Source organism: Siphateles boraxobius, unplaced genomic scaffold (assembly GCF_051911475.1).
Source record: "Siphateles boraxobius isolate OS27281-9 unplaced genomic scaffold, OSU_SipBor_1 30, whole genome shotgun sequence".
Lineage (NCBI taxonomy): Eukaryota > Metazoa > Chordata > Actinopteri > Cypriniformes > Leuciscidae > Siphateles > Siphateles boraxobius.
In genome coordinates, this window is record NW_027508920.1 from 6,520,457 (window position 1) to 6,542,592 (window position 22,136).

Below are 22,136 nucleotides of genomic sequence, written 5' to 3' on the forward strand. Positions count from 1 at the left end.
ACTATTAAAAAAATCATCTTGTTTTATTCACCTACAAACCCTACCCACATGTTTTTTTAGAACCTGCCCACATATTTGTCTCGTTATTTTTACACTGCCAGATTCTGCTATTTTGTCTTTTATTTGAGGCTACAGAGCACATAGAATACCTAAGGTTTACCTGGAGAAACTGAATAGTTGTCATGCAAGGATTCACACAGGTAAAGTGATAAACAGGTTTATTTGCAGAAATCTGTGATCGCAATGATGGAAGCAGGTGAGTAAATGAAGAATATAGTGTTCATGATGGATATCTTGATGAGTAATGGTCTTATCTGTTGTAGGTTCTGAACTGGCGATCAAGACGGAAGACTTCTGGTAGGTATCGTGCAGATAAGAGTTCTTTGAGGGAACGAGAAGACCAGACCATGGTGAACTGCAGTGGGAAGAGTGATATAGTGCTGGATGATGGTCAGTGAAGATAAGTGACAGGTGACAGCGATCTCTGTGATTGGGAAGTGCATGCAGGTGGGGACCAGGGAGGATAATGGGAAATTTAGTGAGGAGGTGGTGACTAGCTGGTGACCGTGACAATAGTCTAGCACTACGGGTGCTTCTCAATATCCCTCCTCGTCTCCTCGCTCCTCTGTCATCCATCCTATGACCCGGAAACCAATCAATCACAGCCATCTTGAAGGACATCTCAATTCTCTAATTGCACCGCGAGGAGTCGAGGAACGAGGAGTGAGGAGGCTTTCAGAGGAGTCATGAGCAAGGATACACAGGTGTATCCTATGCGGAACTGTTCCATTGACTAAACGTGACGCACGTATACATTCTCCTCCCCCTTCACATCGGTCAAAATCTTTTTAAATTATAGTTTACCTATGCAGTTTATATAAACCACACATCTCACATATTTCAACAGGGTATCTTGCTTTATTATTATTCATTATGAATTTCTTAAATAAACAAACTTCAACAACATAAGGGCAGATGCTTTGAGCGCTGCTGATGACGCTGTGAAGTGACACTCGAATGATCAAGTATTCCAATGTATAAAAAAAGCTTTCATTCGATTTCTCCATCCTCATTTTCTTTCCTTGCGTCCTTCCCTCACAACCTACAGGGGAAGGAGCTGAGGCGCTAGGAAAGGAAGCGAGGAAAGGAAACGAGGATGCACAAATAAGAAATGAGAAGCACCCTACCTATTCCTTTAACATTGTTACTAGGCTGCTACTGTAAGGTTTATGGTGTTCTGGCAGAACAGCGATCATCTTGCATAGCAAGAGGTATGTAAAGGTTCAGCAAAAATAAATAAATAAATAAATAAATACATAAGAAAGAAAATAGCATAAAGGTTTGGAACAATATGAGGCTAAGTAAACAATGACTTTTTGGGTGCACTATTCCTTCACTCTAAAAAAATGCTGGGTTGTTTTAACCCAACTTTGGGTCAAATATGGACAAACCCAAACGTTAGGTTAAAAATGTAATTTAAAAATTTAACCCAACGGCTGGGTTTATCCATATTTGACCCAAAGTTGGGTTGAAACAACCCAGCATTTTTTAGAGTGAATAATGATCTTCAGAGCATACATGGATTTATCACATCAGTCCATCATTTATTTGGAAGGCCACTGAGCTTGGGCCTACTAGTCATTTTGCTCTGTGACATCAGTTGTGCAGCTGACAACAACAAGAGGGAAAATTCCTGTCCAAGAACTGCAACTGGTTTTGTGTGTCACTTGTTTCATATGGTAACCTGTAATGGCCACATAAATATTAGAATGTGAAAATAAAGTGAAACTATAGAGCATGTTAAATTGACAGACATTTTGCAAGTTAACCACACAATGAGCTTCTAAAATGATCTAATTGTGCTTGGAGAATTCACATAATAGTCAAATACTGGCACCCATGAAATGCAGAGAGGCTGACAGATAATATAAGTATGTTTGGCATGTCTGTTTTTGTGAGATATGCAAGCCTTGTTTCTCAGCTGTGTTGGACACACTTTGCAGCTCGCAGTCAGACCACTGATGCTGCGCAGCGTGTCATTTACAAAATGTAAACACTGACTCACACACTAGTAGATCGCTTTTCTGGACGACTAGTTGAAAAAATGAGTAGTCATACAAACTCTATTGTGCAGTTTGCATGTTAGTAAGAAAATAAGAGGGAAATTCATGGGTGAATGCATATAGGAAAGAAATTATAATTAGTAAATATAAACAGTAGGGGAGGAAGAAAAGGCCGGGAACAATGATCAACAACATGACCCGCTGAACTGCCCTAATGGTAAATCCATAGCCATAGATTTCCCATCGTGTGTTCATGACCCTGAAGGAACCGGGATCAATTTGTACACTCACCATCGGCATACAAGCAGCCCCACAGCTCCTTACAATTTATAGCCTTCCCATCGACTCAATGAAAAAACATGACTGCAAGGTGATCTTTTCTTGTTAACATGCTCATGAACCACAAAGAAAAAAACACATATTGATCATGGCTATCATAGCTAATAACAAGGTAGAAGACCAGTAAGGTGCTTCATTTTGGCTTCAAATGCAAAAATAATGTGCACATATAGTTCTGACACTAAATTCGTACTGAATGAATAACATTTAAATCCGTTGTAAAATAAAAAATTTATATTATACTCTAAGTTTCTCTTAGCAGTGTCGCTTAGCAACCAGAAATCACCTACAGTTAGACTTATGAACTATATTACTTGGCAGAATAATTGTATAAAGAATAATAATACTTAAAGTATTATTTAACATTGAGGTTTTGTATCATTGGAATTGTAAGAGTTTTATAAAAGCAATAATCCACAAGAGGCAAGAGGTGTTACAGTGGTTTTAGCTCTGCTCCTCCCTGTGGTAAAAATGACTGTAATTATATAGTTAAGTAACTTCTGTTTAGTCACTTGCCAGATGTGATGCAATGGAACTTTGTCATTAATGTTAGTTTTTGTTTTTATTTGCAGGTTTTTAACATATGCAGTTCCGCTTTTGAAATATTCTTCACCAGATCAAGACATCCTGTCGTGCAGGGGACTTCTTGAATGTATTCAGTGTTGTTCCTTATTTAAATAAGGTATTTTCCAACTATCCTGTGTTGGAATCAATTTGTTAATATTATGATGTAATAAAGTAAATAAAAAGACCCTGTTGTCATTGCTCTGTATTTTGCTTGATGTATTTATGTTTTACATATATTTTTTCTTTTTCTTTTGGGTCACTGAGAAATAAAATTACTACTACAATTTAAAATTTGTAATTGGACCAAATACGTTTTGGTAAACAAAATATTTTTCATTGGCTCAACATATTCTTTATGATTGAGCCCATGTTAACAATCTATTGTCACAATTGACAAAATTCAATTCACAGAAATTTAATTAGGCCAATTGAAAATATTTGATGTGACCAGTCACTAGAAATTTTGGAGTTGAAGAGGTATATATATATTTTTTTTACAGTGAAAGGATCAACAGGAAAACAACAGGCGCAGAGAACATACAGTAAACCTGTGACTAAACTAAACCTAGTTTCAGTGGCTTTAAGCCACTGACACTAGGTTTAGTTTAGTCACAGGCAGTGGCGCAAAAAGTGGGTATGCGCTATATGCGGCGCATAGGGGCGCCGCATCATGGGGGCGCCAAAGCGATGGTTAAAAAAAAGTCTATTTTTTTATAAGTTATATACATTTATATAAAAGTTATACAAGTTAAATATAAAAAAAGTTATATAAATTTTAGAGGACTAACAGGCTAGAGTAGGCGCCGGCGCCCTCATAATATTCCATCATAGAATTTATTTTGACATAGAAGGGTATCGCGAGCGGGCGGGGGGCGCGCGTGAGCACTGAGTGAGCAGCACAGGAGTGCGTTATCGTTGAAACTCGAAAAAGATGACTGAAGCAAAAAAGCGGTCGGGGGCTAAAAATAGAAAAAGAAGGAGGTTAAAGGAGAAGGCATGTCAAGGGATGCGACAGCAGCTAAATAAGTGGATGGTGAAATGCAACAGGTATGTGATGTTTGTGCTTGGAGGAGGCTTGCAAATATATAACAGACTAATAATAACAGACTAACGTTTGCTAACTCTGGGAATGTAGCAGCCAGAGCTAGCTAGTTTAGAATATGCAAAACCGAGGTTGCTGAGCTGAAAACTAAAAAATATAAGGTAGCATGTACAATAAATGACAAGAATCTGGAAAACAACTAATGCAATATCTCTGGTTTACCATGGAATCATGCGTAGATTTGCTACCAAGCTTGGAGGCTTGCAAATATTAATGTTAACAGCAAGTGTTTGCTAACCTAATGCAAAATAATATTGCTGATATCTACATTTAGATTTTGGTTAAACCTTATGGTACCAATCCCGTGCATGACAAATTTCAATTTTATTAAAGTAAAATAACAACTGGAAAATATAAGGTAGCATGCACAATAAATGACTCGAAGCTGGAAAACATGACTTATGCAATAAGGCTGGTTTATCATGGAAACAAATACATTTTGTTTTACCATTCATGTATGTTCATGTTAGCTGTGCCATCAGACATACAAGCTATAGTTACATCTGCTGGGTGACATGGAAGCTGTATTTAGGGTCACATCTCTCTCTCTCTCTTTAAAGATCTGTGCTATATAATATGTATGATCAACAGAGGTGTCAAAAGTATTCACATTCGTTACTCAAGTAGAAGTATAGATACTAGGGTTTAAAAAGACTTCTGTAGAAGTTGAAGTATCAACTCAAGCTTTTTACTCAAGTAAAAGTGTAAAAGTAACTGGTTTCAAAACTACTTAAAGTATAAAAGTAAAAGTAATGCAAAGAAAAAAAATGCCATTAAGGACAAAAGCTTAGGCCGCACCACAGGGGCACTACCACCTCCTCAAAAAAACATGTTTCTAAAGGCCATGACTATAACGTTATATTAAAATGTTAATGTTGAAAAATTTGGGATGCACTACCTGTTTCAGCCGCATATATGCCCATAGAAAATGAATTTCAGTCCAATTTCCATTTTAGTAAAATGCAAATACATTAAAGAACCATATGTGTGTACTACTGAGCATCAACATGTGTTTCATGGAGAGGAAGATATGATGACTAGTTGCCTATAAGTATTGTAATGGTGCAAAGTCAAACTTCAGAGGCATGTTATCATCGAAATGGTATATGTTTATACTTCTCTTTAAGGGCGTAGGTTTGATTTTGAGATTAGTGGACTGGGGACATCCACAGAAGTGGAGGAATCAGGAAATTAATAGGATAATGTATTAAGGTTTTTAGTCTATATTGACCTTAACAAATACGTTAATTCATTAATTATGTAATGTTACAGGTAACTAATAAAGACAAGGAGCCAGTTTAACAGAGACTTAACTTTACTCCGTTCATAGTGCAATGCAATAGTGCAATACTGTCTTGTTCCTTGCTTTTTAAAGAAGCCAAACACATCAGCATCTTTCATTAAAAGGATATAGTTCACCCAAAAACGAAAATCATTTAGGCTACTCACTCTCAAGTTGTTTCAAACCAGTTTCTTTCTTCTGCTGAAGACAAAAGAAGATATTTTGAAGAATGTCGATAACCAAACAGTTGATTGTAGCCATTGACTTCCATTGTAGGAAAAAGAAAATACTATGGAAGTCAATGGCTATCATCAACATAACACAGAGCCAATCAGTTTAGCGATGTTCAGGAGGCGGGACTCAGATCTATTAAACGTTTGTGTAATTGGCCATTTTTTGAACGATGACAACCCGAAATGAAAACAAGCCGAAATGAAATAGGAGTAACGAGGCTATTTATAAAATGTAAGGAGTAGAAAGTACAGATAATTGCGTGAAAATGTAAGGAGTAGAAGTAAAAAGTCGGCTGAAAAATAATTACTCAAGTTAAGTATAGACACCCAAAATTTCTACTTAAGTAATGTAAAGAAGTATTTGTACCTCGTTACTTGACACCTCTGATGATCAAGTGGCAAACAGCAACGAGGCTTTTGTTGACCACTTGGACAAAATCTGTTTCTGTTTTTTTTTTTTTTTTTTTTGTTGTTCATTGACATAATTTATGTCATCATTGTTGTCATTGTCACAAGTACAGGGATTTGCAAAGAAAAAAAGAAAATTTTCTGGGATAAGGAAGATTTGATGGATGATCATTTTGATACAAATGACAGCTACACACAATATGATTATTATTATTTTATATATATATATATATATATATATATATATATATATGTATATGTGTATTTTGTAACTGTTTATTCTGTAACTTTTTATAATTTGTTAACATTGTTAATATATATATATATATATATATATATATATGTGTGTGTGTGTGTGTGTGTGTGTATTGGGGGGCGCCAAAATTGTTGCTGCATACCCCTCTAACACTGGGTAGTTGCGCCCCTGGTCACAGGTTTACAGCAGATCACAGGGATCACTTTCAATTTAAGGGCTTCTGACTGTCTAAAGACCCACAAGGGAAATGTTGATGTGGCGATGCTTAACCACGCACCATCCATTTTTAGTAATCCTAAAGACACTGATTAGCCTGTTCAGGTGTGTTTGATTAGGGTTAGAGATAAACTCTACTGGATAGAGGCCCTCCACAAAGCCACAAGGTTAAAAAACAATGAAAACATAACGCCTGCTAACACTGTGGTATGTAGGGAAGGGGTACAGAGGCCGTTTTTTTTAATGGATGTCAATGGAGGAGAGGCTTCACTACACTGAATAAACTGTTTTGTAGGAAAATGGCTTATCATTGAGTGAATCAACCCAACTGTTAATCTTCAACATGTTTGCTCTTAAACATTTATTTTGGATTGATCCATTTTTAGAGTTTACTCAGAGAAAATTTATGTTTTGCAAGAGAAGTCACAGACATTTGCGCGACAGGTATGATTCACTTTACAGCATTTCTCATTCATAAACGTTTCGGGTTACAACTGTAACCCTGGTTTCCTGAAGAGGGAACAAGATGCTGTGTCGAGACGCTGTGGGAACGCCTCTGCTTGATTGCGTCATGAAGCAATTATGAAATCAGTCCAATACCGTGACGGTACGTTATGTGAGGCCATCGACCAGGAAACTATAAAGCATACCTGGAACAAACAGTCACTAGCTTCTGATAGGCTGAAGCAAGTCGCTCACAGGGATGCAGGGAGTATGGCAGGGCGACGCAGCGTCTCGTTCCCTCTCCAGGAAACCAGGGTTACAGTCGTAACCCGAGACGTTCCCTTTCAAGGGAACTCGAGCTGCGTCGAGACGCTGTGGGAACACTATACCCACGACGCCATAGTAACAAGTGCCTCTCCATGTGAAATCTCTGTGCACACCAAGACAAAAGCACCTGCGCCCCTGGAGTGGAGCCGAGGTCAAGGTCAAAAACCTCACTAATGTGGGCGGCGAGGCAACATCCTGTAACATCACAAACATATTGGAGGGAACTCCTGACGATAATGTTTTAGAAGCAGCCATACTCCTAGTCTTTTGGTCACAGTGCCACAAAGGAAACGTTACTAAAGGGTGTATCCCAAAGATACACTACTTAAAGGGACGTGGTATGCAGCTAAGGCCGCCATGTACACCTTTAGTGTGGAGGGGGATAGACCTGCGGAGAAACGCAACCACTGGGCAGATAACTGGGTCCGGCTGGTGCTCTCCACACCAGGAAGTGAAAAATATCCACTTCAAGGTGTAGAGTTTCCCCGTGGAGGGAGCTCTGGAGTGGAGGATGGTCTCAACAACCTCAGTTGAGTGACCTGAACTTATGAGCTGGGTCCCCTCAGAGACCAAGCCCAAAGTTTCCACAATTCTGGGCGGGGGTGAAGGACCAACCCGCTCGCCTGACTGGAATCTCAAGAGGAGAGCCGTCAAGGAGAGACTCTAGGTCCGAGAACCATACTCGGGTTTGCCAAAACAGGGCTATTAACAGAGGACAGGCGAACTCTCTCCAGAACTACTGGGAGCAGAGAGATCAGGGGAAATGCATACAGACATGACCTCTGCCACATCTGCATCATAGCGCCCAGCTCGAGATGTACTGGCTGACTGAGTGAGAACCACAGTGGACAGGGTGTCGTCTCCTAAGATGCAAACAGGTCTACTTCCGCTCGACCAAAGTTTTTTTTAGGAGCTCCACCGCCTCGGGGTGGAGTCTCCATTCCCCGGGCCACGGCCCCTGCCTCGACAGGATGTCTGCTCCCTGTTTAAAAAACCCCAGGATATAAATTGCCTTTAAAGAGAGCAAATTCCCGTGGGCCCACAGGAGGATCTGGTGAGCCAGTTTGCATAAGTGACATGACCTCAGACCGCCCTGATGGTGATGTAAGAGAACACTGATGTGTTGTCCGTGCGGACAAGCACATGATGGCCCCTTAGGTCTGGGAGGAAGTGTTTGAGAGCTCGAAACACCGCCATCATTTTTAGCCAATTTATGTGCCAAGAAAGTAGATGGTCCTGCCACAGACCTTGCGCCGAGCAACCACTCATGATCACCCCCCAACCTGTGAGGGAAGCGTCTGTCGTTAGCATTACGTCGCCGCGTGACCTTGATCATTGAGACACAGATTTCCCCTCGGAGAAAACCCCTTGGTTCTGCGCCACCACTGCAGGGGCCTCATGTACAGGAGGCCAACAGTTATTGAAAGCTGAAGTAGCTGAAACTGTTTCACAGTGAGTGACTGGCCTAGTCAAACTTACTCATGTGAGAACAAATTACATCTTGATGCCGAACCACCACCTGCCCAGATTGAACTGTGATAAACCTAGGCAGAAGAGAATAACCTGATATTGGTACACTTCTACACTACACAAGAGAAACAGGCACCGTATTTTGATAAGGTGGAAACCGTTTCTCCCCTGGAGGGGACTGCCTTTAGAAGCCTGTCGGCCTCAGCGTCAGGACTTCTTAGTCGAAGCCTTCTTCGAGATAATGACTGTCCTCAGAACTGTCTTATCCAAGACAACTATGGCTGAGACTACTAAAGGAACCAGCCTCTCAAGACTTGTCTCTAGTATAGCTTGAGAAGCCAATCCAGCGTCCTGAAACGGACTGGCAGGATACAACTGAGCTGACCCCTCTTAAACCCTCCTTCTGCGAGTCAGACACTTAGACTTGAACTCGCTGGAGGGCACCAAAGGGAGATGGGCACCATATAATGAGGTGTTATCCATTTCCCCCAGAAATTCATCAATTATTTGCTGAGAATTAAATGACTCCTCAAAGATCAGATGAGTATATTTTTCATCTTTATTATAATTCTCAAAAATCAAATACAACCAAATATCAACCAATCAAGTAGAAACGGTCTAGGTGAAAAGCTATTGTATTAATATAGACTTCAAAACAGAAGAGTATTTAACTGTCAAAATTACATGCAGCCAGAAACAAGCAGACAAGAATACATGGTCTGAATGACAGGCTGAATATTCATATTATAATCTCAAACAAAAATTGTCAGGTGCGGGGGTGGTGAAAGGAGCGAAGACTCAGGTGCAGAGTTGATTGACATTTATTGATAATAAAATAAACAAGACAACAAAAACTAACCTGAGGGGGAAAACAAGAAAGACTTGAAAGAAGCTCACAGCAGGGAAACACATTGTACATACAACGACGAACCAGCACAGGACTGCAAACACAAGTAGAATAAATAGGGAAAGCAAACAAAAAAGGTAACAAGGGAGGATAGGTGGGGCAAATCAATCAATAACCAGGTAACAAGATGGGAGGGACTAGACAATCGACAGGAGAGCACATGGCACAAGTAAACATACATGACAAGCCATGTGCTCACACCAAACATGACTTGAACAAGCACATGGCCAGTAAAACAAAATCACAAGCCATGTGCTAACACAAAACGAGCCACGTGTTCACACAAAACATGCCAACATGAAAGCACGCAGCCAGTGAAACAAGCTGCATGTAACAGCACAAGAAAAAACATGACATGAAAGCACATGAAACAAGGCACACAGACAAGACAAAACAGGAGTATCAGGGCTCTGTCACAAAACCAAGAAATAGACTAGACAGAAGTGACAGAACCCTGACACTACCCCTCCTCTAAAGAAACGCCACCTGGCATCCCTAACAAGTAACACCACAAAACAAGACAGGAACATGACATCTCACCAACAGACAACACAAGACGAGAAGATCAAAACACAGAGACAAAGTGGGGAGGGTGGGGAGTCAAGTCACCTTTATTTATATAGTGCTTTTTATAATACAGATTGTATCTGTTGTTTTTTTGTCACATGTTTTAATCCAGTGATAACATGAAAATAATATAACAAAGTTTGTTTCTAAAAGAAAATTGTGTCAACGTCCACCTTAAGTAAGGCAGATCAATAATATTATTGAATATTAAATGTCCCCAACTAAGCTAGCCAAAAGCCAAGGCAACAGTGGCAAGGAACCAAAACTCCATCAGGTGACAGAATGGAGAAAAAAACCTTGGGAGAAACCAGACTCAGTCGGAGGGCCAGTTCTCCTCTGGCCAACGAAGGAACAGTGCATGATTTATGATTCGGGCAGCATTACAAGTCAGATTGGATCGGAACATTTAGAATATTTAGAATATTTATCCATTATAGCCGGGAGCCGAGACAGTGCCAGCATGACAGTCCAGGAAGTCTTAAACAGTGACGGGAGGGTTAAGCCAATGAGGCTCAGGCAGTTCTGGATTCCTGGCAGGAGTCCAGGGCGGAACCGGAGGGATGGACCAGGCGGATCTGGACCATCCTGCCTGAGGACCATGACGGTGCCGGAGGGACAGACCAGGGAGACTCCGCAGGGTCTGGATTCCTGGCTGCGGGCCAGGGCGGAACCAGAGGGATGAACCAGGCGGGCTCCGGCGGGTCTGGAATCCTGGCTGAGGACCAGGGGCGGTGCCGGAGGGACAGACCGAGGAGACTCCGGCGAGTCTGGAGTCCTGGGGGTGCGGGGTGGTGAAAGGAGCGAGGACTTAGGTGTAGAGTTGATGGGCTTTTAATGATATTAAAATAAAACAAAACAGATAACAAAAACTACCCCGAGGGGGAAAACAAAACAGACTTGACTTGACTTGACTTGAAAGAAGCACACAGCAGAGAAAAACACAGTGTACATATGATGACGAACCAGCACAAGACTGCAAACACAAGGAGAATAAATAGGGAGAGCAAACAAAGGAGGTAACGAGGGAGGACAGGTGGGGCAAATGAAAAAAATAATCAGGTAACAAGATGGGAGAGACTAGACCAGGGTTTCTCAACCTTTTGCCTACTGTGACCCACTTTTTTTTTTTGCATGCCAGTCATACGACCCACTAAGGCGGGAAATAAATCAATAGCATAAATTAAATACCTCTTCAGAACTAGGCTACACCGTAGGCCTATTTGCTTATTATAATTAATTTCACGAAAACACACACATATTTTCAATAATTAGGCAGACTATGAGGCAAACTGATTTTTTTACTCATGTTAATGTGACACTTTGAAATGCTGCTCTGAAATGATCATATCCAGACACGGTGGAATTTGGAAAAGTGCGACTCGTAGTGTTGCGCACAAACTAGCTGTTGTCAGCCTATTCCTGCTTTTTGTTTTCGTGGCTGTGCACACTATAATAAGGTCTGGCACAGCAATAGGACTAGTGTGTGTAACATTACGTAAAGAGAGTAGGACCTTGTCCAATAAGAGCCGTTCACGGCAATAATAAATTATTGTGATAGGACAGTTGAAAAACAGCGTTAGAAAGTTACGGCAATAATTATTCAGCGTTATACATACAAAAATACGATTCGTTGGAGGACCGGCTACGTTTACATGCACAACTTTGGTTTCAACTGGACTGAATTCATTCCGATAGATGAATCTGAATGTAGTGTTTGCATGAACGCTAAACGTGATTAGGTTGATGTGTGCGTTTATATACGTCACAAGCTTTTAATGGGAATAGATTTTTTGACATGCGCACACTGAATGAAAATATAGAGTTTCCCGCTGTTTGCGCATACTAACTATTCTCTTACATTGTTTTTTTTTATTTGTTTTATACAGCAGACTTAATATTTATCCATTTCTGCTCATAATTTGGAGACAATGAGCATATGAACCGTTGTGCCGTGCTGCTTATATTTATCACGCAGTAAAAATGCCCAAAACCAGTCGTCTGTGGATGAGAGTCTGAAACAAGGACTGGTGGGACGTTGTCCTGCTCCACTTCACTGATGCTGAGTGAGTGAAAGGAGAATTATAGAATGACAGGACACTCATTTATATGACACTTTATTCAGGAAGAACAGCTTGTTCAGTGTGTCATACATAATGCTATGAGCAGTCCTTTCAGTTTCGGTTTTCAATCTGATCAAGTGTTTACATGTCCTCTCGATTGGATAAGCAAAGGAATAAACCACCCCTTTCAATCCCATCAAAATTGAATTCACGTCGAGCTCATTAGGATCTATTAAGGTGTTTACATGAAGGCTTTTCAGTCCGATTGAGCTGCTCATGCGTTTACTAACAAATTATTTGGTTGCATGTAAACATAGCCTGTTGCAATGAGCCTTTTGTGAAGCGCACTTATTGGCTGTGCCGGTGTAACACAAAGAACACAGAGAAAGTCTCGCGACCACCTATAGAATGATCCGTGACCAAATAGTGGCATAAGGAAACATATATGACAAGCCATGTGCTCACACCAAACATGACTTGAACACAAGCACATGGCCAGTAAAACAAATCACAAGCCAGGTGCTAACACAAAATGCGTCATGAACACGCAGCCAGTGAGAACACTCATAAGCCACGTGTTCACAAAAAAAACATGACAACATGAAAAACACAGCACAAGACAAAACATGACATGGAAGCACAAGAAACAAGGCACACAGACAAGACAAAACAGGAGTGTCAAGGCTCTGTCACAAAACCAAGAAATAGACTAGACAGAAGTGACAGAACCCTGACAAAAAAAACATGGCCTAAATAATAGTATGCAAACACTAGTTTGCACACAATCATAAGAGAATCAAACGCGAGATCCGAGCCACTAGACTCTTATGCAGCCCTGTAATCTACGTGCTGCCTCAGCACACCCGAGATCCGAGACTGAGTCACAGAATCTTTATTGCAGACCCGTAATCTACGCGCTGCCTCGGCAAATGCGAGATCCGAGCTAAAAAATAATCTTTATTGACTTTCTTCGCTCAAGAAGAAAGCCAACAGGAGCAGAGCTAAAACTCTCGATAGTGCATATGTTACACGTTGGGAATTTATGAATGAACACTGTCAGCCCCCTTTTACTAGAGCTGATCGTGCATGCTCCACTCCCAAACAAACAACACATAAATCGCGTGTCCCCACTCGTAATGAAGCGAGGGCAGGGAGGAACACACAATCCAAAAAGCTGTTTGCTTGACATTATACTCCTGTCTAGATATATATTTATGCTTGTGGACAAACAACTATAAATAGACAGAGACAGTTTCACACAGAGCACTAGATGAAGACACAGAAGCTAGTGACTGTTTGTTCCAGGAATGCTTTATAGTTTCCTGGTCGATGACGTCACATGACGTTCCGGCACGCCATTGGACTGATTTCATAAGTGCTTCATGACGCAATCACGCAGAGGCGTTCCCACAGCATCTCGTTCCCTTGAAAGGGAAGCAATGTTATCAATTGTTTATATGACAACATGTTTGAAGGACGCATAGCCTAATACGGGTATTTGAAATGCAGGAAGAAGGAATATGTCAAGATAATTTCCATTACATTCACACATTTAGTATTCAAACAGTCAAAATACAGCATTCAGATATGTGTAAAAAGTATGCGAAACCACACCAGGAAATGTCTACCGGGCAATATAGAGTAACTATAACACTTTAAAGGTGCAGTAAGCTATTTTTGAAAAACGCTATCGAGAGTGGATCGGACCAAGCACCACAACAAATTTGCTAACCAGAGTTAGCAAGAGAAAAATTGAAGAAAGACTGTTGAAAGGGTGATGGCTGAGAGACATTACAAAAGAGAAAAGCTCAGATGAATAACACAAGACACATCCAAAGACATCTGAGCGTTTATGTGGCAAAAATGCAGCCCCAGGGTGAAAGAGACTTCACAGAATTCAGAGTCTGATAGCAGCAAGCCTGTCTACTCTGATACCAGCACCACTCTCAGGCAACTGAAAGAGACCTAGCAGGCCTTGACATAACAAAAAAAAATAATAATTCTATAAAAAAAATGGCAGATTAAAGCACTATATTTTCTTTGTTAACTAAAAACACTATTATGGAAATAGTATGGAACTTTGTGAATGACAGGCATTCCAGTTCTGCTGCGCTTTCTGCTGAGTTCTGCAGGTACAGATTCTGTGTGGGCTTGGTGATACCTCTCTCTCTCTCTCTCAGTCTCTCTAATAATTAGCGTACAGCAGGCAGTGCTCTCTGTCTCTTTCCTCTGTTCCTTTAATGTGCCTCTTTTTTCTTGTCAAGTAATCATTGAAGAACCTGTGCGTCTGACACCGTCTCCAAGGCAACAGCGCTTCAGATGGGAAGGCAGGCGATGTGTGTACGTGACACACACACACACACACACACACACACACACACACACACACACACACACACACACACACACACACACACACACACACACACACACACACACACACATAGTGATACTTTGACAGAGCACAAGGCAGAGTGTACACATGATCTGGCAGAGTTTGCTCTTTTGTGGGTTGTGTGTTTGTTTCAGAGAGATCTCTATAAGCAAACATGTTAACTGCGGCTGATGACCCTGATATCTGAATATGACCAAAGATAAAACACATAGACACACATGTTGGTACGCCATTATAAGGATTTTACATAGGGGTGATGTTTTTATACTCAAACCCTATTTTAATACTGAACCCCCTAACCTCAACATAACTCTCTCTCTTTCTCAAAAAAAAAAGTTAGTAAGTTTATTTAACCATTTCAATTACCTGGACAGCTTGATGTACTGATAATGTAGGGGTAGAGACTTGAAACCTGAATACTGCATTATGAGATTATTTAGTCATCATAATGTGTGTTTGTGTACTTTAAAATCATTCATTCAATGATTTTTATACAGTACAAAATGTATATTATATCATCCAACCTTAAAAACCTACAACCTAAAACCTACCTACACAAAAAACTTTCAGCATTTTTACATTTTCAAAAAACATTCAATATATATATATATTTGTAATTTATAAGCTGTTTTCCTCATGGGACGAAAAATGTCCCCACAAGGTCAAAGATTTCTGATATTGCCATCTTTCTGGGAGAATGTAGGGAATACTTACACACACACACACACACACACACACACACACACACACACACACACACACACACACACACACACACACACACACACACACACATCAACAATTTATTCCTCACATTTAGCACAGCCATGCAGAGACAAAAAAAACAACAGAGTGTGTCATGTTCCGTTTGTTGGATTGTGCAGTCATATCTGTCTTTGCTTAATAATCATGAGCTCACTTATAGTCCAGCCCCCACAGACTCACAGCCTCATGAATTATTCATGTTTAGTAAGTGTCAGCTTAGCAGACCCTCTGTCAGTGGACACAAGTGATGTCAGGAATTAACTTGGGCAAATATCAAGCAAATATCGAATAATTTCTATAAATCTAATAATATCAAGCACACACTCATAGCAGTAGGATTATTTTAATCATTTTAAAATCATTCAATTAAGCCCAGATAATTTTAAATGGTTAATTTGTGCTGTTAAACAGAAAAGCAAAAAAAAAAAAAAAAGACAGATAAAAGAAACCTCCTCCCACACACACACACACACACACACACACACACACACACACCCCTCACATCACAGTCACTCTAGAATCACTGAAGATGTGGTGCTGATTCGGTCACTTTAGAAAGTAACTTGAGGAGAACACACACATATGATTTTGAAATTAACTGACCTGGTAGGTAGTAGAGAGGTGCTTTTAGTCCAAACATGGTCTCTGTTACAGTGTCATGTTGTTGGGCGCTGAAGTCAGGAGGTGTGGCACGTACCGACCTGTCCAGTGGTGAGAACTGCCCCCTCGCACCCAAAGCTTTGAGGTTAACAGACCTCACAAGTCAACCTGTCATCACTGAATCGCCCCGATTCACAGGCTGATGGAGTTTGTGTGTGTGAGTGCGTGTGTAGGGTCAGAATGGGGCGGTCACTAACAAGCTAGACCCGGCAAAAAAAAAAAAACAGTACAGTGATTTTGTTTTATTGTTTCATGCTGAAAAGCGATAGAAGTAATCCTTCAAGAGGCTTGTCCCACGATGGCGAATCTCTTCCTCCATCCCAAGATGAGGATATGTGCAGAGAGCTGTTTTCCTTTCTCAGTCTCTCTCTCCTCTTGCACTCATTCAGCGTCTTCTAGCAGCATGAGGAGGAGGAGGAGGAGGAGGAGTAGAAACCCCTCCGGATATAGCATGGATAACAGGGGAGGAGGGGAGAGAGAGAGAGAGAGAGAGAGAGAGAGAGAGAGAGAGAAGTGGTTGTGCCCAATGATGGTTCCTCCCATGAGCATCATTATCAGTACAGTGGGATAGCACTGGAACGGCATGTGATTGGTTGGAGAACAGGGTGGTGACACATGGGCATTATTCAGCATTGAGGGCATCTGTTCATTCCCCTGCTCCTCGATCTGCCCTTAAACGGTGTCATCTTAACCTGCAGAACATCTGAGCCTCACACACTCAGACTGACAGTAAAAACGCCAGCTGGCGCGCACACACTCACACACACACACACACACACACACACACACACACACACACACACACACACACACACACACACACACACACACACACACACACACACACACACACAGCACTTCCATAGTTGTGTTACGTTACAGAGGGTTGAGCGCAAGACAACGTAAACAACAGATTTTCTTTTGGTTTTCTCCCTTTTTTCTTTTTATCTCTCAAGTTTAGTTTCAGTGTCAAAGTACTTAACAGGCATGTTTGCTTTGCATATATACAATAAAATTTCACCAAAGGAAAAGAGAAATAAAGTAAAAGATACAGTATACAATGCAAATAAAATACTAAAATATAGAATGTAAAATAATTGACAATCCCCCTCCCCCTACCCGTCACACACACTCAAGCAGAACAAAACCAGCAGGAGAGAGATACAGAAAATAGAAAAGATGAAGAAACAGACTCAGACAGAAGAGTGGAGAGTGAACAGAGAGGAGGGGAAAGACAACTTGTGCCCTGAGGGCTGTCTCACTCTCACTATATACCTGCACACACAGATAAATGTCTGTCTGTCTTTACCTCCCCCTTCCTACAGAAACATGCCAGAGAGGGAGAGACAGGCATGCACACAGAGAAACACTAATCAGAGAAAGAGACAGATGGAGAGAGTGACAGATGCAGGAGAGATGGCCAGTCCTACTGTGAACATGCACTCACACAGGAGAGACACACACTGGACAAATGTATTAATTAATTAATTAATTATAAAAAAGATAATAACAATGACATAATCCTAACCCAAGCGTTGAAAGAATATGTTTATGATGCTTTGTAAAATTAGCCATCAATGACAAATTTGGGGGCAGATACAGGACCATCGGTTTAATTTTTTTCCTCTTAGAAAAGCAGCCGTTTTCTTTGTGAAAGTAAAATTATGGGAGACGTGTGTAGCGATTCAGATGGTGACTGAAAGGCTTTAAAAAGACACTGCTCAGAGCACACACCACAAATCCTACCCCAGTCAGGTTTGACATCCATATAAAACAGTAATTCCTCAATCTGTCTGGGATCACCTGCCTGAAACCACTAGAATCCTTCAGATTGTTGTGTGTGTGTGTGTGTGTGTGTGTGTGTATGTGTATGTGTATGTGTGTGTGTGTGTGTGTGTGTGTGTGTGTGTGTGTGTGTGTGTGTGTGTGTGTGTGTGTGTGTGTGTGTGTGTGTGTGTGTGTGTGTGTGTGTGAAGCTACAGAAGAATGGGATGTCAGACGTTTCTATGGTCTCTTCTCAGAGCATGAAGCGATTGGTCCCTTGCCTCTTCAGACTAAACACTAAACATAACTAGATTTCGTAATTTCCTGCTGATCTCTAGTGTCTGTACTGCATATAAGCTTCTTTTTGATTTAAGACTCTGCAACCGTGTCCCGAACGTCCCTGTCACTTTTATGGCATAATGTTACATAGACTGCGTCACCAGTCTACACCAATACAGGCTCAGCAAAAGGGCATATAGCCCCCTCTTCAGCACCCTTCTGAATGTAAAACTGACACACGGTACACTCTATGTTCTCATTAACTTTACAGGGATGCTCAATCAACGGCCACAAGAACACAAGTCCACATCAAGTGTGCCATTTGGGAAAGGGGCTTTGAAGTGTTTATATCAGATGTTCACCAGACACACTTTTTCAACATTTTATGGAAAATTTGTACAGAACTACAGTATTAGTCGCACCGGGGCAAAATTGCATTATTGAGAGAGAAAAAAAAGCATAAGTTGCATCACATTTTATTACATTTGCAAATAATGTAGAATATCAATGAATAATACAGAACATGGTATTCAGGGATGAATTTTTAAGTATAAAACATAAATTATAGTGATTATTTATAAAAGTATATAATACATTTATAACATTTATTATAAATACCAAGTCAAAACAAATTAATTTAAGAAATTGAAACTACCGAGATGTGGGAAATGCACTATATTATGTTTTATTAACAAAGGAGGAGGAGCATGTTTTAACCTAATTAACACTGGAGGAGCACATTCAGTTAATCATCTCAATTAACGAGATAAGAGGTACCTTTTTTATACTTTACAGAGCTGTTTTTGTTCCATTTTCCAGCATCCCTCCACCACCACATCTCCTCACTTCTAACTATTCCCATCCTAGTCTCGCGTAGCCAGACCTTCAGACTGACGGCAGAAGGTCTGGACTCTATCGCAGCTTTTCTTGGCCAAGGACCGCCCAAGGGGACGTTTGACTGACATGTAACGCAACCAATCACAGTTCGTTTTGTTCAGTGTCATGTTTAGGGGTGTGAAAATATAATGTTGATGTCCATACAATAACAGACCAGCCTGCATCTAATAAATTATTCATTGAAGAACGTTGTGCAAGTTTACTGCAACAATGGAGCCGCAAACTTCACATACTTTTGAAAATCCAGCGTTTAGTTGATACTAGTAACTTGATAGTAGTAAGTTGATAGTTGATACTAGTAAGCGCTCATTGTCACAGTTGTAAACACGACAAGGTTCTTCTTCCACGAGGGGTTTTGATGTCACAGCATTTATTTCTAGGCGGATTGTTAAAGAACACGACACACATGTCTTCCAGACATCCTGTAGAATTCAACCAATCAGATCATGACTTTGAAACTCCTGAAGTGTTTCCAGAAAGTTTGCGATATGCGTCAGACGTTAAGCCAACGGTCCGTGGATGTGGCGTCTGAGGCTGAGACTATTCCAATCCCAACCTGGGATGGGGGGAGTACTCTGGGTTCGGGCCAAATTCTGAACTCGGAGCCCTCCCCTCGGACAACACTTCAAATAAGCATAACCTTTACTCTATTGAATTATATGTAAGTGTGAACTCGTGAAACAAGCCACGCTGTAACAAGTCATGGCATGTTTCAGATAATTAAAAAAAAAAACACACACAACCTATGCAGAAAGTATGGTATATAGTTTGTGTATTCATTTCAATAAATTAATTCAAGTTTAAAGGGAAGAATTTGAATTTATGTTCAAATGAAACTTATACCACTGTTGACTAAGATCCAACACAAAGCAAAAATCTTTCCAAATCTAAAGTCAGTTTAAGATCTCCCATGCTTTGGTAGATGACTGGTAATGGAAATGGTTTGTCAGCATGTTCATCTTTATAAGCCAGTACATACATAAGCCAGTGACCAAAACATACCACTAGCAAGTAACTGAAGCTAAGGGTAATTATTAGGACAAATACCTGCACTTCAGCCGCCTCGTAAAATCTGGGCTGTCTACTCACCCTTGTGAATGCACAAAAGAATGCACAAGGACGCCTGACCGCTGAAATATATATAGATCAACAAATGTGACACAAAACATGTGGTTAAGAGATCTATTAGTGCTCCAGCTCACACAATAAACTCAAGTTGACCTTTAACCGCTGCCCCATCCTCTCTCTTTCATCTCAGCAGTCGTCCTCGAAGGCCGGCTGCAGGAGCTCCATCTCCATATGCTAATTGTGGTCAAGCTCAAATAATTAATTTGCAAATGTGTCATTACCCATCAGAGGCAGCAGAGGGAGGGTGCAAATTATGAAACTGGTGCACTGGGCATAAAACTCTGCCCTGGTCATGCCACCAAGCTGTTCGTCCAAAAAAAAAAAAAGAAAAGCAGGAATTGAGAAAGGACAAAAATCACGTTACAAAAGAAAGAGACGTAAGAGAGCTAGCATGCAAATTTGAAGCTTTACTTCAGTTAAAGTGGACATTTAAAATATTGCAATTGATTTTCTTCCCCTTTACAATATTAATCAAGGTTATTAAGTTATTAAGCTTTACTGTTTTGATATCATAATTATGATTTCTGAGTGATTTTTGCAGTTTGGTTTATTTTAAATTTAGGAGATGAGTTGAACAAAAATGAGGTTTTGAGTTCAGAAAATTACAAAATGTCAGTCATTTAGCTCTTTATAGAGTTGTTAGAATGTGTCATTAAGTAGTTTTGTGATTTTCCCTTGTCTCTGGTAGTATTGTATGACTGTATTAAGAAAGACATAGAAAAATAGATCAAATTGTCCATGTCAACAAATAAATTCAGAAGTTTAATTTGACGCAATTCAAAACTTGGTCAATTCAACACTTATTTTAACGTGGCATAGTTACATGTTACATGTACTTACAATTGTAATAACAGTAAATTATGCATAACTACAAGCAACTAACCCTAAACCAAATCCTAACCATAAATTTAAAGCCATAAAGTTAATTAAATGTAGGGTACAACGGGGCTTAAGACACTAGAAAAATTCGCTTTTCCCTACTTCTATAGTTGCAGAAAAATAAATAGATGTTTTTATCGAACATTGATGTAGCAAAAAATTTGTGTGAAATCATCATAAAATAATACTTTTTAATAATAAATGTAATACTTGTTCAAAAAAATCACTTTAGCAAAGTTTGTACTATTTTCGGTTTATTTCAATAAATAAAATAATACATTTTGTTCAATAAATATACTGTCATTGAAATGTTCGTTTAAAAAAATACACTAACAAAATTATTCAAAAAACTAAAGATTCTGAAAGCACTGAATTGGATCCCATAATAATTCAACATAGCTTTACACCAGTAACAAATAAATATATTTTATTATATGTTATGATTAATATCATATTTTTAAATATGATGGTTTCATTATACATAGTGATCATCACTTAGGTGGACATCCAACTTGATATATTTTATTTACCATCTGAATCTAACCATGTCATGTCAACAACTGGAAAAGTTAGCCAGGTATTTATTATCATGTTAATTATTGTGCCTTTAGTCCCAACAGCAGGGGCGCCTTTTACCCCAAATACCATACTTTTACACTTTTGGCACGCTAGCGGTTAATAAAAAGAACTGCATGCATCTTCTGGAAGAACACTGTAGCCAGAGCTACTTCTCTCCGTTTATGTAGTATATGCCAAGTCAAACAGGTACTGGGATACTCCACAATTGTCCACCTTGCTCTAAAATAGCCAAGTCAAGCCAAGTCACCTTCATTTATATAGCGCTTTTAACAATATGGACTGTTTCAAAGCAGCTTTATAGTGATAATAGGAAATTAAAATAACAGAGATTGTTTGGCTTTACAGCAGCTCTAGAATAAAGTTATTGTCCAGCTAAAGTTAGTTTTGATTGATTCACTTCCGTTGCAGAGATCATTAGTTATCAACTTAGCTTACACAACACCGTTCTAACAGAAAACCCTTAACGCGCTCCGGCCGCTCATTTGCACAAGACAGTGCCTGGGGGTAGCCTGAATAAACACTTATTATAGGTGTACCATAGATTCAGGA

The 22,136-nt window shown here is 40.0% G+C and overlaps 1 protein-coding gene across 4 annotated transcripts in view; it reads right to left on the reverse strand.

Annotated features, from left to right (window-relative positions):
* The window catches only part of gse1b (Gse1 coiled-coil protein b), a 391,870-nt gene that overhangs the window by 138,322 nt on the left and 231,412 nt on the right, over positions 1–22,136 (reverse strand). For 2 of the 4 annotated variants that reach the window (XM_077248174.1, XM_077248172.1), the window contains exon 1: positions 16,005–16,444. The exons of the other annotated variants lie outside the window; for them this stretch is intronic. In XM_077248174.1, the coding sequence (XP_077104289.1) occupies positions 16,005–16,041 (37 nt within the window). In that variant the 5' untranslated portion in view covers positions 16,042–16,444. Of the gene's footprint in view, positions 1–16,004; positions 16,445–22,136 lie in introns of those variants that run through there. 4 annotated transcript variants of the gene reach the window in all.